This window comes from Vanellus vanellus, assembly GCF_965231255.1.
Source record: "Vanellus vanellus genome assembly, contig: HAP1_SCAFFOLD_1896, whole genome shotgun sequence".
Taxonomy (NCBI): Eukaryota; Metazoa; Chordata; class Aves; order Charadriiformes; family Charadriidae; genus Vanellus; species Vanellus vanellus.
The window spans coordinates 1-16,846 of NW_028127149.1; the positions used below are offsets into that span (position 1 = coordinate 1).

The 16,846-nt window shown below is 48.8% G+C and overlaps 1 protein-coding gene across 1 annotated transcript; it reads left to right on the forward strand.

Annotated features, from left to right (window-relative positions):
• Positions 1–872: 872 nt before the first annotated feature.
• LOC309685450 (histone deacetylase 3-like) lies at positions 873–15,934 on the forward strand (the record flags this gene model as incomplete). Its single annotated transcript, XM_082501216.1, has 14 exons — positions 873–1,013; positions 5,822–5,964; positions 7,750–7,831; positions 9,388–9,444; positions 9,537–9,592; positions 11,778–11,911; positions 12,189–12,269; positions 12,361–12,434; positions 12,663–12,727; positions 13,072–13,161; positions 13,278–13,336; positions 13,754–13,833; positions 14,230–14,387; positions 14,669–15,934. 14 exons carry the CDS (start codon positions 873–875, stop codon positions 14,736–14,738), a joined length of 1,290 nt encoding a protein of 429 aa, XP_082357342.1. The 3' UTR covers positions 14,739–15,934.
• Positions 15,935–16,846: the final 912 nt, after the last annotated feature.

Below are 16,846 nucleotides of genomic sequence, written 5' to 3' on the forward strand. Positions count from 1 at the left end.
GGTACTGGGTTCCAGGAGAAAGTCCAGTGGGCAACTGGGATCAGCTGGGAGTAACTGGGATCACCTGGAAGTAACTGGGGACAGCTGGGGGTAACTGGGGTGGGAGTCAAGGTAACTGGGGAGAAGCTGTGGGGTGACTGGGAGCAGCTATAGGGTTCCAGGAGAGAATACAGTGGGCAACTGGGATTAGCTGGGAGTAACTGGGATCGGCTGAAAGTAACAGGGGACAGACAGAGGTGCCTGGGGGGTAGGTGGGGGACAGAAAGGGGCGACTGGGGTGCGAGTCGAGGTAACTGGGGAGAATCTGGGAGTGACTGGGGGCAGGTACAGGCTTCCAGGAGAGAATCCAGTAGGCCACTGGGAGTAATTAGGGGCAGCCGGGTGGTGGCCGGGGACAGCCGGGGCGGACGATAGGACCGCGGGGGCGCCGCAGCGATCATCGCCCCGCCCCCATGTCTCAGCCCCGCCCCCGGCCCGGCGCCCTCCGTCGCTCGGGCAGGCGTGGGCTGGTGGCGCCGTCGCGGCGTAATGACGTCAGAGAGAGCGCGCGGCGGTGGGTCCCGGCCTCACCGCCATGGCGAAGACCGTGGCCTATTTCTACGACCCGGACGTGGGCAACTTCCACTACGGTGCGGGCGGCGGGGCTGGAGGAGAACCGGGGCGCCGGTGGCGGAGGGGGCCGGGGCCGGTTGGGGCTCGGGGCGGGGTTAAGGCCTAGCCCGGCCCTGGCTCCCCCGGGGCGGCCTGGGGCCTGTCCCCTCACCGCCTCCCGGGGCCGAGCGGGCCTGGGGCGGGGGGGGATGGCGGCTCGGTGGGCCCCGTCTCGGCCCGGCCCCCGGGGGGTTAGGAGGTGGGTGGCGGCTGGGGGGTGTATGTCTGTCTGCCTGTCTGTCTCCCCCCCGGTGACTCCCCGTGTGGTTTCCCTTCCAGGAGCGGGACACCCCATGAAGCCCCATCGCCTGGCACTCACCCACAGCCTGGTCCTGCACTATGGTCTCTACAAGAAGATGATCGTAAGCAGTGTTTCTCCTGGAAGGGGATGTCAAAGGTTCCCCCCCCAGGTGGTGGGGAAGAGGGGGCTGTGGGGCCAGGCAGCCACCGGACCAGGTGTTTTAAGCTCTTGACACGCACAAAAGGTGCTGGAGACCTGTGTGCTGTCCTGCTGGCTCCAGTCGTGGCCTCCATGTTAAGGCTTGGCCCGTGGTGGTAGGTTCTTCAGAGTTTTCTTGTGTTGCTGCCTCTCCTTCAGCTCCACATTTGGCACAACAGGCGATGGAGTCGTTGCAGACAAAGCTTTAAAGCAGGCTGAGGCATTCTCACTGGCCTGAGCCCCCTCTATACCACCCAGAGCTGATTTGAAAGGCACCGTCTTTGGTTGTTGGTGTCATGTTCAAACATGTGCGTACGGTGCTGTGCCTGGAGCCCCAGCAGTGCTGCTGGGGACCATGGGTGAATTTTCTGTGCCTGTAGCTGCTTCTTAGGAGGGACCCAGTCACCACTGTGGACTGTGTGATTGTAGAATAGTAAAGCTGGAAGAAAAAGAAAACCTCAAGAGGCTTGCTAATTCCCCCTGATGCCTTAACAGGGTTCACTAATCCCATCTTGTACCTGATCAGTGATAGTCCAACCTGCTCTTCAAAGTCTTTGTTGCCCAACTGGCTCAAGCGGTCTAGTCCAGTGCACTCCAGTTCCTACTGTTAGAAAGATTATTCCGTTTCTGAAACGGAGCCTGTATGAACTTGGTAAAACATGATCAGCATGTCACGATCATCAACAAAGAAAACTTAAATCTTCATCTTTCAAGAAATGAACTAGTTTGGGGATAACAGAATATCACTACGAATGTGTGGTATCCCTCTTCTGAGGTATTTTATTTCACTTGGTGCAAGCAGGATTGAACTGTGCTCCATTCTTTAGAATCCTTGTTCATTTTTCTGCCCCTTCTTTCAGCACAGAGCAAATGAAAAGCTCTCAGGAGTACAGGGCATGTAACTTAATGCCTCACAACACAAGATCAAGGCAGGAGCGGTAAAAGTCTTCTACCATTTTGCCACTTTTGAGATGGTATTTGCCCATTTTGATGTGCTTAATGTGCCACCTGCAGCTGCTGATCATTTGGGGGCTACTCATTTGGTATCCTGTTAGTTTATTCTCGCTTTCGGTGCGGCGGGATTGCTTCTGAGCTGTTTCAGACCATTGAGTGGTTTAATTCCTGGGCTGTCTGGCGCAGTTCCAGGTCGTGCTATCTGATCCAGAGGCCGGGTGTAGCTGCTGCCTATTGTCTCCACAGCCTGTGATCTGTTTGATGTGCCCTGGGGAAGGGCCTCTACCCAAAATGTTATTCTAAACATTGTAGGCTACAGCTCTGGGTGCCTTTGGTTTATATATGTATGTACATATAGGGACATGTGTATTTATGGCATCTTTTCATGGGAATTACTTCATTAAAAGAGGTGAAGAGTGCTGCTGTTGCAGTCATCCTCATGCACAGCTGGCAAACAGGGAGGGGAGGTGAAAGAAGAGCACAAAATCATCATTGCTCTGTGAGAGATGTTGTGACTTCCCCCCATTCTTCCTCTTTATGCTCCTGCATTCCATGTGTGTTCCTTGCCCTTCTGCAATCGGGTTCTGCTCCATGTGACGCTCTGCAAACCAGCCGCTTCCCCTGTTACTCATGGGCCTGAACTGGATGACCCTGCAGGTTACTTGAACTCAATCGTAGATTAATGCTTGCAGTTACAGATGATTGCAAGTAACTGGTAGTAGAGGCGGGCTTATTTTGAGGCTGTGGAGAAGAAAGCACGATCAGCTTGTTTCAATGATGTGTTTTCACATCTGCAGCGTGCTTTAGGAATAAATCATGAGCGATGGTGAAAACATGGTGATCGTGCAGAGCTGTCACGCAGAAACATACATATTCCAGTCCCTCTCCAGCTAAACCAGGCACTTTTCCAGACTATGTTTAGCTTCCTAGGTTCCCTCATCCCCACCACTAGACGTTAAGCAAAACTATAACCAACTGTCACTGTACACTCAAAGACCTGACTAAATACTTAGTTGTTGTGATATCAAAAAAAAAAATAATCAACTGTCCTTAAAGGGAACTTCTCAAGCACTTGAGAATCAGGTAGTGTTAAAATCAAAGTTGTATCACTGTGAGCACAAGAGATCAGGATTAGACCGGGGTTTTAATTCTGGCATGTTTACAGTGTCTTCTCCACTATATGGGCGGGACAAGGTGCAAAATTCTTGCAAGCGTGATAGCAATACCATTTTCCTGTTTTTTGGGGGTTTTTTTTGTTTGTTTGTTTTTTTATATTTTTAGGCCAAAGTCTGAATAGCCAAAGCAGTACAAGTGGGGCAGAGGGAAAAGCTAGATCTCAGCTGCTTTGTACCTCCCCGTCCGTACTGCACAGCTCTGTCGTTATCTCTAGCACCGCACTGGTGCCTGGTGTTTGGCACAGGCTCAAGTTCAAGCTCTTCCACTGCCGGCATATCTGCTTCTGTGGTGAGAGACTTGCAGATTGAGCAAAAGCAAATAGAAAATAAGCTGTGCCAAAAACTTAAGCACAATATCCACTTTTAAAGGAAGGTGCTGAAACGGAGCAGTAGAACAGATCCTTGATGCAACATATAAAATTAATTTGGTGTGTTTAAACATTAGAAAAGTTTCCCTGTGTAATTAATATAATTCCCTAGTAAAATTGCATCCAGCTGCAGTAATGTGCTGTTGCGCTTGCCGGGGAATGCAGCTGCAGCACACTCAGGGTACATGGAATCTTTGCAGAATTTATCTTTTGGCTTTTTACTGTAAGTGTATAAACTTCTATGAATAACCTTCCCAGAGTTGGGATTTTTCTTGCAGAAACAGCAAAAAGCATATTCTGACATAACACTTCTAAATGTCAAATCCACGTCTGAATGAGGCAGTAGGCAGACCTGTACAACTTTGCCACATTTTTAGTCTTGAAACCCTTTTTTTTGGGGAGCGAGGGGGGGTCGTGGTGTATGTTTTCCACAAGATGCCATCATGAAGCTGAAAACCGCAGAGGGAACTTCATCCTGAACAGTCAGTGACTGGCAAAGTTACGAGCAAATAAAAGCGGGGATTATGGTTGGTTGTGACTATAAAAGGTCCTGTTAACTTTGCGTTGTGGTTATGTCATTATCTGCCCTCTCTGTCTCCTCCAAATAAAAGGCTGCTATCCTGTCAAGCTGGGTTCGCCTCTTCACACCTTTCCCAGGTTATCAGTGGCCGCAGCACACAAGAATGCGGTGAGCCAAGGCACAGCATTGCCAAAAGAGGCAGGATTGTCCTGCTGCTCCTCTGCTGTGTCTTCCTGCTGCCTTTCTTGCGCTGTGTCTGGAAACTGTTAGGAACCCTGCATGAAGGGTTCCTAACAGCAACTCAACAACTCGTCAAATCCAGGAGAGTTTTCTGTGGGGTTAGAAAAAGGAGGCAACGGTGCCAGAGCGGCTTAGGAAGACTGGTGGGATTGCTGGGAGCGGGGTGAAGGGTGGAAGGAGGCAGGTTTCTTCTTCTGCCAACAGCTGAGTCAGTCTTAAAGGTTTTTGGCCTTTTTTTATTCCCCCCCACCCCCTTTCTGTTTTGAATCACATGTCCCTACTTTTTGTTGTCCAAGAGAGCCTCAGAATATCCGGTGAGAACTATTTCTTCTCCATGATGACTCTGTAGCATTGGTTTTGGGCTTGTTTGATTTAATCAGTCGTCCAGATTCCTGGGAGGTACCGGCGCAGAGCCTCTGTGGGGAATAGGTCTTGCCTTCACCTGTCCTAGCTGCCCTAATGGCTTGTGAGTCTCCTCATCCTCCTTTGAGTTGACAGAGTCAGCAGTGTCCGAGAAACACCAAACCCCATACATCCATGTGGAAAACACCATACTACCTGCAGATCAGTTCAGGAAAGAAGACTAAGTGTCTGTTAGGATATATAGTGTCTCTGAAAATTAACATTTCCTGCTCAGCCCAAGCGCATTGCCCTGATAAATTTTCCCTTTGGAGAGAAGCTGGTGTATCTTACTACTTTTTTTTTTTTTTTCCATGTTCCAGTTTTTCTTTAAAGTGCCTTCTTTAATTAAGAGAAATGGGGAAATGAAAAAAAAAAAAAGGTATCGTACTGTTTTCAGTGCAACTTAAGTTTCTGCTCGCCAGGTATGCAGTGTTAATTTTTAACTTCCTGTATATTGAGGTATGCGCGTTAGGTGCCAAACTGGCAAGCCTGTATCATCACAGGATCTTTAATCTTAATCCATCCAGTTCCCAGACCGTTTTTTTGCCAGCTTTCCAAAGGAAACAAAGCTTATGCAACTCTTCTGTCTGTGAACTTTCTCCAAATAACTTTTGAACCTATCAGCCCGTTACAGGCAAATCTGACAGAGACTGAAACCACCCCTATGTCAAGGTCTTAAAATTGTATGAAAGCTGGTGAGTGGTAAGGGAATAGTGCCCCCAAGTGAAGAAAAAAATGTAGTTTGAACTCAGATGTTTTATTCTGCTGGCTTGCCCAAGGAGGGAGGTGTGGGCGGTGGGGGAAGGCAGGCAACAGAGAGTATGTGGCAAGAGCTGCGGTTGTTATGAGAGGCAAGAGATGGGTTTATGGCTGAAAGAGAAAACTCTATAGGAAAGCAGGCTTCATGGAGCAACTTGCTGAATTTAAATGAACAGGAATGTCAGGAAGCCAGTGTACTGGATGTTTGTTGATATACCTCGTGCAGGTCATTTATTAGTTAGCTTGCGATTTCTTACAGCCAAAGCGAACGCGAGTTTGGATGGGAAATAAGTCTTGCTTTTCTCTCTTGAAGGTTTTCAAACCGTACCAGGCATCCCAGCATGACATGTGCCGATTCCACTCCGAGGACTACATAGACTTCCTGCAGAGAGTGAGTCCCAACAACATGCAGGGATTCACCAAGAGCCTCAATGCCTTCAACGTGGGCGATGACTGGTGAGTGCTCTGTGCTGCCTCCGAACCCCCGATCAGAAAGGGTTCTCCTGCATTGCTCGTGTCCGGAGAGCTCTTTTACAATGTCCCATTCCTTATTTGTTTTTTACAAATGAGGCACATGTCTCTGCTGTGTATATTGCTGGAATGTCCTTGATTCCTTTCCCTTCTCTTTAGATCTTGCAGTCCTCCTTTTTAGATCTGTATTTAGGCTGCAAGCTTGTTGGGTTAGAGACTATATTACTACTTGTTCTTGCAGAGCTTCCAGTTCTTCTTGAACGTGCAAACTGTTTTTGGTTTTTTAAATAATTGCCTGCCGTTTTAGCTACCTTAATATGTGCATGTCAAATTTGAGACAGCTTTGAGAGCCTGATTTTCAGGTAGAACTAAGGAGATACTCATGATTCTGTACAAAACTACATGAGATCTTGATGAGAATATTCAATTCCAGTCTTTAATGCTCGTGAGAGATGAAACTTGAAAGAAAGGTGTGGAAGGGCTCTGTGGGTGACTGAGGAAATAGCAATGTGCCTTGTCTGGTTGAGGAACCGGAGAATCATAGAATGGTTTAGGTTGGAAGCGATCTTAATGATCATCTAGTTCCAACCCCTCTGCCCTGGGCAGGGACACTTCCCACCAGCCCAGGTTGCTCCAAGCCCCGTCCTACCTGGCCTTGAACACCTCCAAGGATGGGGCAGCCACAGCTTCTCTGGGCAACCTGGGCCAGTGCCTCACCACCCTCAGAGTCAAAAATTTCTTCCTAATATCTAATCAAAATCTCTGCTCTTCCAATTTGAAGTCATTCCCCCTCATTCTGTCACTACATGCCCTTGTAAAAAGTCCCTCCCCGGCTCTTCTGTAGTCCCTTTAGGGACTGGAAGGTTGCAACAAGGTCTCCCTGGAGCCTTCTCTTCTCCAGGCTGAACACCCCCAACTCTCTCAGCCTGTCAAGAATTACAAGAGCTGTAAGAGAGTAAGATTTTCTTACGTATTCTGTGGAGGGGGAAGCTGTGCTAGCCCAGGAGGAATTACATTAGCTAGAGAACAGCATTATCCCAAGCAGGTATTAGTATAGCCTGGTTTTTAATATTTAGGCTGAGAATCAAAAGGCTGTTCTGTGACCTTGCTGCTCTGATGATCAGAAACCATCTTCTAAGAAGAAATGAGAGAGGGGAAAAGTACCTACAGTCTTTAAGCTGTTGCTTGTCCATGAATGTAGTTTGTGACGTGATACCAGCAAGCTGGTGACACAGGGGCTCTGTGTCCTGTGTTTCTGTACTCTCCTGGTGCTGGACTCGCTCTGTGTGGTGGCATGGATTGCTGTCTTAAGAGCAGCGTTCATCTCCAGTTGCAGTATACTGCACGCTGGGCTGTGTGCTGGGAAGCAGAGTCAGGGCAGGAGCTTCCAGATACAGCCTGACAGTGCAGGAGCAGACCAGTTCTCCCCTCTCCTGATGCAGTGTCTCGCATCATGTCCTAGCTCCGGGCACGTGTCGGCAGGGCTGTGGGACACACGTTGTGAGCAGGGGAGCCTTTTCAGGACTAGCTTGGGAGCTTTGGTAATCATTAGCAAATTCGGTGAGTTTCCCATTGTGTTTGCAGCCAGATTGCTCGCCTGCTGGTACTCAGTGTGTTGTAAGCAGGGTCAGAGTGATCCCAAATTAACTCGTTCACAGAGAATAAGTTTTGATCTTGTTCAGGTGATGTCCCTGGACAGTTTTATTCCTGGCTTTGCTATAGGGAGGAATGAGAAGATGTTCTGTGTTTGAATGGTGGTTTCTTTTTCAGCCCAGTGTTTCCAGGCCTCTTTGAATTTTGCTCTCGCTATACTGGAGCCTCCCTGCAGGGAGCAACACAGCTCAACAACAAGGTGACTGAACTGATGTGGTTTTCTTTCGAAACGCAGATGTAAGCCAACTGATTTTCAATTTAAGGAGAACCTCATGGATTTTTTTCTTGTAAAACAACATAGCAAGTACTGCTGTGTTGCAGTGTAAACAATGCTGTAGGACTGTTAAGCTGGAGATCATCCCTGTACTGACAGAGGCAAGCGTTTATAGAATCATAGAGTCATAGAATGGTTTAGATTGGAAGGGACCATAAAGATAATCTCATTTCAACCCCCTGCCCTGGGCAGGGACACCTCCCACCAGCCCAGGTTGCTCAAAGCCCCATCTAACCTGGTCTTGAACACCTCCAGGGATGACGCAGCCACAACTTCCCTGGGCAATTTGTTCCAGTGCCTCACCACCCTCAAAGTGTAAAATTTTTTCCTAATATTTATTCCAAATCTCCCCTTTTCCAGTTTGAAGTCATTCCCCTCGTCCTATCACTACATGCCCTTGTAAAAAGTCCCTCTCCAGCTTTGTTGTAGACCCCCTTCAGATACTGGAGTGGGCTATAAGGTCTCCCTGGAGCCTTCTCTTCTCCAGGTTGAACAACCCCACCTCTCTCAGCCTGTCCTCACAGCAGAGGGGCTACAGCCCTCAGATCATCTTTGTGGCCTCCTCTGGACCCACTCCAACAGGTCCATGTCCTCCTTATATTGAGGGCTTCAGAGCTGAATGCTGTATTCCAGCTGTGGTCTCACAAGAGTGGAGTAAAGGGGCAAAATCATCTCCCTCGACCTGCTGGCCACGGTTCTTTGGATGCTGCCAGGATGCAGTTGGTCTTCTGGGCTGCGAGCATACATTGTCGGCTCACGCTGAGTTTCTCATCAACCAACACCCCCAAGTCCTTCTCTTCAGGGCTGCTCTCAATCCATTCTCTGCCCAGCCTGGATTTGTGCTTGGGATTGCCCTGGCCCACGTGCAGGACCTTGTTTAGTAGATGTTTAATCTGGAGGGAGTCAGAGGATACTAATGCTGCACGTACTAATGTCACAAAGTGCCCTCAGCACTGTAGAACAAACCTGGGGTCTGCTGCTGGATGACCTCAAAAGTGCTGCTGGCTCTCTGCTGTAGAAACTCACTAAATGAGACCATGCGGAAGGTCTGAAGAAAAGGGTTCCTCAGGAGAGTATAAAAAAAAACTACAAACAAAAAAAACCTAAAAAACAAAAAGTTTGAGTCTTTTAGAGACCTGAGAGAGAGGTCTAATGAGTGTAAAGAACAAGCGCAGGAGAAAACTGTATGTGCCAGATGTTCTGCCTGCTGCTGGCTGGAGGGGCAGCAGTGGTAGTGGGAGATGATATTTTCTGGTCTAATGGGGAATTTAGAGCACAGGACTAATCAATCCAGTGTGGACATGATGTAACCAAAACTGTTGGCGGGGCTAACAATCACGATGGAGCTTTGAAAAGGCTTCCATAGGAGTAGGAATGGCCAGAAGGGTGTTTGTGGACCGCAGGGCTTGGCAAGTTGAAGTGGGTGCAAGGTTGTTGTTGCCACGTTGTCACCTTAAACTAACTTATCTTTCCTTTCTTAGATCTGTGATATTGCAATAAACTGGGCAGGGGGCCTGCATCATGCCAAAAAGTTTGAGGTAATAAGGCAAATCTGTTTTCCTCTTGTCTTTTTGAGACCCGGTCTCTGTGTTGATCCCGTTCTAATGCTCTTTGGTTTTCTGTCTTGCAGGCTTCTGGGTTCTGTTATGTCAACGACATCGTTATCGGCATCCTGGAGCTGCTCAAGTAAGGACACGGGGCGAGTGCAGTACTGTCCTGGCTGGAACGTGGTTTCCCTCCGCTGTTTCACTGTTCTCTCCCTCTGTTTCTCCACCTCGTTTGCCTTCCTAAAGTCCAGGAAGGCCAACAACTTTATTTTTGGCCTGGCTTCCTCTTTTGGCAGAAGAGGGGCTTGAAAATTTGAATATCTAACTCCAGTTTTGTTACATGCAGCTTAAGTGACACAGAAAAGTTCTTCTATTCCATTTCTCCTTATCCATCTGTGAAATACTCATTTCAGGGTCTTCTGAGTCTTGGTGGTTTTGCCACAGTGAGCCTTTTGTAGGTAAATGCAAATTATGGCTCACTGGAGGCAGTTAAATGGCTCAAATCTTTCTTGATTTGCTTGAGTGGCTTAAGAATAGGACTTGAGCAACACATGGATGATCAAAGGGCACTTGCTTTGAGTAAAAAAGAGTCAGAGAGAGAGTTGGGATTTTTAAGAAAATGAAAAATAAACTTGGAATGGGAAGAAGAGTTACAGAAATAGCTTCTGTTTCTTGGGTTAATCTGTGATTATTTTTTTTTTATATGCTCTCAAATGCCCTCCTTGTCAGTAAATCCGTAACATCTTGTCTCAGATTCAAAAAAGATTTGGGGTTGACCAGAGAATAGTTACATGACTGCTGGCAAACTTACTGGCTCTGAAAGTCACGTTTATGGGATGTACTGAGCTTCCTTGTACCTCCTTCCTCTCTGCCACTGTTCCCTGCTCTGTGTTTGGAACCTCAGGTCTTCACTGGGTATCTCTGCACACCCGTTTTCTAGTCTCACCTGAGTCCTTTATGCCAGAGGCTTCAAAGACAGCTCAGTTACCCATTATGGGCGATTATAATATGTCCCTATTCTTTTATTCCCTGTTTTCCAGAACCATTTCCACAGCAAGTGGCTGCATACTTGAGTTTGCTTCCCACCATGGGAGTGCTGTGGTGCCTCTGCTCTTAGAAGGTCCCTTTTTCCCTTTACCAGTGTGCAAGGGCTGTGTGTACGCATCCCCTTTTTTCTCCTCGCTGCCATTTGTCTGTGGGATGATCTGGGCTGTCTTAAATGGTTGGTGTCTCTGTTGGAAGACCGAGGCAGGGTGCTGGTCTGCTAATCGGCATGGGTCAGCACCATCAACCAGTTTGATCAGATCACCGTGGATGCACTTAAGCCATGGTTCCGAAGGAGATGGCACAAACCACGTGCTCTTCCTCTCTGTTTCGATGTTGTCTTGTTTTTATCAGTTCCCTCCCCAGTCCCTTAGGGTTTGGGCATGGATGCCAGATCCCCTGTTCTTCAGGGATTGCCCAGGTGCAATATTTCCTTATGAAAAGCTGGAGAAGTTCTCTCCGGCCGAGCAGGCAGCTCTAGAGCTGGCAGGCAGGGATGGCTATGGGCCATGTCTCCAGCGCCCGACGGCACGTCACCTTTGACCATTACCCCAATGCATTTACTTGTAATGATCTCCTCTCCTTCACTCTTTGTCTCTGTGACCCAGCAGGCTGCTTCTCCAGTAAATTTAGTCCAGCCTGGTGTTCTTGTTCCCCACCCGGGATGTAGTGCTGCCAGTACTCTGGCATGTGGAGGAAGTAAGTGTTTCTATCTCCTCCTCGGCTAGCTTACCTTTCGTTTCCTGATACGATTAAAGATCGTTGGAGCTCTTAAAGATTAACTAATGGCATGTTGTTTGTAGAGGAAATGAAACCCCACAACTTTCTAACCCCCAGGTGGTTAAAATAGGTTTTCTTTGTTTTGTGCTTTCCAAGATATTTCTGGCCCCATGTGAAAACCTTTTCCTCTAATATTGGAGGTGTTCAAGGTTGGACAGGGCTATGAGCAACCTGGTCTAGTGGGAGGTGTCCCTGCCTATGGCAGGGAGGTTGGAACTCGATGATCTTCAGGGTCCCTTCCAACCTAAATCATTCTATGAATTTCTCTTTCCAAGCACACCAGAAGAAAATGTTTTAGTGGTGTTTGACTGTATACAGACATCACATACCTAAAGCTTGATAAGCCTGTAGTGGGACAGGTGAGCTCTTCTGGCAAGTGGGCTTGCAGGTAGATGTTGGTGGTGGTTTTCAGATCTCTAGGTGATACTGAGGCACGTGGGGAACAGTGAGGTTGGGTACGGTGCAGACGGTAATGCTGTTTTTCCTCCTGTATTCAATAGATATCACCCACGTGTTCTGTATATTGATATTGATATCCATCATGGAGACGGTGTGCAGGAGGCTTTCTACTTGACGGACCGTGTCATGACAGTGTCATTTCATAAATATGGGAACTATTTCTTTCCTGGTACAGGTGTGTATTTTCCTTTATAGTGTTGAACCTTGCCTCGCTTCACAATCCTCTGAAGGCTCTGCTGGAGTATAAAAGTGTAAAATCACGAAATTGGAGCTGCAGGGAGAAATGATGAAAGAAAGGGCATGGAAAAGCAGTTAGAGAGGAACAGAAGTATAGTTATTCGTAAGAAAGAGGGATCCTAGCTAGGTTAACAGAGATCTCAACCCAGACCAGATCTGGCCTTTCCACACCAGCTCTGAAGTCTCAGAGCTGTTGTCACTCTTTCCCTGGCCAGGTGACATGTATGAAGTTGGCGCAGAGAGCGGTCGTTATTACTGTCTCAACGTGCCTCTGCGAGATGGCATTGATGACCAAAGTAAGTAGGTGTTCCCTGCCGTTACCCCTTGCCCAGACATTTGCTGGTCCTTCCACTCCAGAGCCGTGACTAATCTACTTTCTCTCCGAAGGTTATAAGCACCTCTTCCAGCCAGTCATTAACCAGGTGGTAGATTACTATCAGCCCACCTGCATAGTGCTGCAGGTAAGAAAGCAAGCCTCTGTGCACGTGTCCATCCCTTTCAGAGGCTGTAGGTTAGAGGGAGCTGCTATCCATGTGTTACCTTCGCTTCCCAGGGGATTAGGGTTGGTGTGTCGTAGCTGAGCTGCTGTCTGTACCCTCTGGTGAATGAGGGTGGCCAAGGGGTGAGGGTGCTGATGCGTGGCTGGAAAGCAGTGCCTCCTTAGTTAAAACGCTCTTTCTGTTCTGCAGTGCGGTGCTGATTCTCTGGGTTGCGACCGTTTGGGTTGTTTTAACCTCAGTATAAGAGGACACGGGTAAGTACAGCGGGGCTGGGGCAGAGCAGTTAGCTGAAGGACTGCCCTTTAGTCTGAAGGGCTCCGAGTCCTCTGCTGTGAGGCTTGAGCTTTGACTTTAGCCTTCCAGAAGTCTTTGGGGTGTTTTTTTAACACTTTTGTGACAGGAGGGGGTCTCAGAATGAGGTGCTGCAGGGCAGTGGTTCACAGAGTAGAAAGTGGCTCAGGCTCCCTGGGTGGAAGCTCTGGCCTCCAGGTGTATCACACCAGGCCGTGGTGGCGTTTGAGTGCGCGGTGTCATTTCTGACATGTGAAATGTGTGCTGCGGTCAACAGCTCTGACATTTTTTTGTTTGGGGTTTCTAGGGAGTGCGTGGAGTACGTAAAGAGCTTCAATATCCCCTTGCTGGTACTGGGAGGAGGTGGTTACACTGTCCGCAATGTGGCGCGATGCTGGTGAGTCTCTTCTGTTTGTTGAAAGTCAATGGTTAAGCAGTTTCTGGGGGCTTTCTCCCTGCATGCACCACGTAGCTTTCTCTGGACTGAGCTCTGACCATATTCCATGTTTTCAGGACTTACGAAACATCATTGCTTGTAGATGAAGCAATTAGCGAAGAGCTCCCGTACAGTGGTAAGCTGGAGTTCCTTTTTTTCCTCATTAGCGTAACTAAAGTATTTGTTACATCAGCTGAAGAATTAACGCTTTTGTTCTGCATTGACCAGAGATAAGACCAGGGCCAAAGTGACTTTCTGATCTTGGAGATGGCCTCAGTTGTCTCCTACCACCCACATGCAGGCTTTGCTGGGCAGACACAGCCTTACTGTGTTGTGTATCATTTAATTTGGATCACTTCCTATTCAGTGATTTACTTTCGCTCGCTCAGTTGTTTCACGTAATTCCTTGTGATTGCAGAGCTGTCCATTGCTGTGCTTTTTAAGGTCTGGTCACCCTTAGCGTGGTGGGAGAGTGAGCTCTGCTTCTCTTCAGAGCAGCTGGTGGATGGGCTCCCTTGCCTCTGCGCTGTAACTCTTGTTTGTTCCATCACAGAGTACTTCGAATACTTCGCTCCAGACTTCACCCTTCATCCTGATGTCAGTACAAGGATCGAAAACCAGAACTCCAGGCAGGTGAGTGCTTGCAGCCTTGTTGCTATATCAGCTGTGTACTTCCCAAACCCTGTGTTGATGCTCTGTCCTGTGAAACCAGGTAGAGCTCAGGCAAGGACTTCTTGCGGGGCAGAAAACTGATGAAAATCAAGCAGAACCTTTCCTCTGGGATGTCAGAAAGTCTCGTAGCATTTGAGAGCCTTGCTGGGTTGCCATACTGTTTTCTGTGTGCTTGACTATCAATGATTGAATGAACTCCCACCTCCTCTGCCCTGATAAACGGCTCTTTGCACAAAACTGTTTCTCGTGACCACCTGCACGTAGATGGTGCAGGAAGTTAGCAGCCTGATTGGTTATGGCTCCGTGTAGACTGCCAGACCTCACTGTGGTGATCCCTCTCTGTTTTTTTCCGTGTAGTACTTGGATCAGATCAGGCAGACCATATTTGAGAATCTGAAAATGCTGAACCATGCTCCCAGCGTGCAGATCCATGATGTCCCTTCAGACTTGCTCAGCTACGATCGCACGGATGAGCCTGATCCAGAGGAAAGAGGGTCTGAGGAAAACTACAGCAGGTACCAAATCTCCTTCTGGAGTCACGGGCTTCCCTTTCTGTCCCTGCTCAGATGGGCAGATGATATAGTGGAGACGGTCTGTTTCCTAGAACAGATACTAAGTCGCTTCCGAGTCCCTGCTTTTATCAAGGGAGCCTCTCTAGAAGTGCGTGGTCCTCTCATGTAATATTTCATGGGGTGTTTGGGCATCTTCTGACCTTTGACAGGGTGACCTAGACGTTATTCTCTGGCCCCAAGGGTGTCAAGGCTCTCCTCACTGATGGTGATTGTCTTTCCCCCAGGCCTGAAGCTGCCAACGAGTTTTATGATGGTGACCATGATAACGACAAAGAGAGTGACGTTGAGATCTGAGGGCTCTGTTGCGGGACTCTGGACTATGGGGGGCCCCGCGTTGGACGCTGGTGCTTGGTGCAGTTAACTGGGCCGCGTAGGAGCCAGTTAGCCCTCCCTTCGTATTTGATTGCATGCAGTGGCAGCAGAAACACCACCACTGCAGGCTTCTGCTAGCTGGAGAGGCAAGAGCGCAGTGAAATACGGTCCTTTTCCACCACGTGTCACGGTTCCAGCTGTCACTGCTCTGGGAAATGGAAATTCAAGTAACGCCTGAATCTGGACTGTCTTACTGGCCGGCAGCCATGCGACCGCCTTCAGAGCCTGACCGGTGCTGCTTGGTTTAACCTCCCGTAACTCCCGTGCGGGCTTCTGCCAGCAAGGTGGGAGCTGGAGCGGTTGTGCCTACGATCTCTGCCTCTCTCTTCAGCAGCAACACCTGATGCACCCTGTTCTCCCCAGCCTTCTGCTCACATACACGGTCGACTGTCCTCTAAAGCCTGCACTGAGAGTTGCTTCCTGATGTCCCTACTGACCACCCGATGCTCCACAGCTCAAGGAAAACAAGTCGCAAAGACCAGCCCAGTTGTGGGATAAGGGGTCGGAAGCGCCCCCAGAGCAGGGAGCAGCCTGCTGGAGCAGGATGGAAGAATGTATGCAGAGCTTAGTCTTGTTTGTTCCCCTCCTACTCAGTTTTGTGTTCACAAACGAGTACTGCAACATTTTGCCGAGTTGGACCTAACTTCCCTATTTTCTTTGTTCTTCGAGAGGCTAAAAATCACTGTGGAGCAGAGGTTTGGCTGCCAAGGTCAGTACGTAGTGTGTCTTGCACCTCTTAATGTAGCTTCCAGCTGTGTTTTCCGAGTTCATGTGCGGCCCTCCTGTATGTTCGCAAGAGATTTGGGCTGCTTGCTTGGAGCGGGAAGCGTTCCCTCTTGACAGCGCCCAGGAGACGTTGCTGTGCTCGTGGGTGAGGGAAGCTGCTTCCTCCCAAGTCCTGTCATCTTGCCCTCACACAGCAGAGATTTCTCTCGGCCGTCCCTCCAATCCCAGACTTTGCTGCTCCTTCGCTGGAGTTGTCACCTGGTACCTGTGGTGGTTCAGAACGTGCCGCTTGGGGAGGTGGGAAGGGTGTAGCCTCTGACTCTCTGTACTGTTCTGTTTGTTTACTCATGTCTTTAAACATTAAATGAAGAGGCAATATTTTTCTTACCTGACCTGTTGTTCGTCTCTTTAATGCTCCCACCTTTTTGGTTCCTGTCCTCCCAAGGATTGAGAAACGTGCGTATCATCCCTGGCAGGGTAGTGTCATTCAGCTCCTCAAAGTGTACGCTGGTGAGTTCTCAGCCTCAGCGCACCATGAGGAGAGCGCCCTGAATTCCCTTACAAAGGACAGCTGGGCCGGTGGACACTCCTGCTTATGCCTCCGAGTCCAGTAAAAGCTTTGCAGGAAGCAAAATCAAGAAACCTTCATGCGATTGTTTTAAATATCATGGTTTCTTTGAGTTGCAGTTTCCCTAAGAGCCTGGTCTTTGCAGTCACGCTTTCCTAAAGACCATATTAGCGACTGTTTTTCTTCATTTTTAGACCTGCTGCTATCTCGCTCCTCACTCGCCCTCCCCAGGTCCATGACACTTGTCCCTTATCGGATAAGGTGGTGCTGGTCTGCGTGGATCCGACCTTCCTGTTGCATCTAGTCTCTGCGGAAAAACGAGAAGGGTAGAAATGAAAAAGGTCTCCAGCTTGGGAGGTGAGGGCCAGAAGGAGACACCAACTTGACCAGTTCCCTTGATGGAATGCCTGTTCCTGTTAGGATGTTTGACACAGCCGCCAGCCCAAGGCCTTCAGCTTTGTGGGGAGGAGGTAAAGCTTGGCCAGAAGTGAGTACGGTTCGTGCAGCTACAGTGTGAAGTGGGCAGTAAGTCAGCGTCGCTCCTGCTAAGTGCCCAGAGAAATAAGTTAGGGTGGAATTTGACTAGGCACGGAGAGGGATGATAGCCCGGCTCCTGAGTGAGGATCCTTGGCTGGGGAGAGAGAACTGAGCTAGGAAAGGATTTTGTATGATCTTTAAAGCCACAAGCGTCGGACAGGGTTTCTCCAAATATTTAGATATTAGAGGAGCAGCAAAT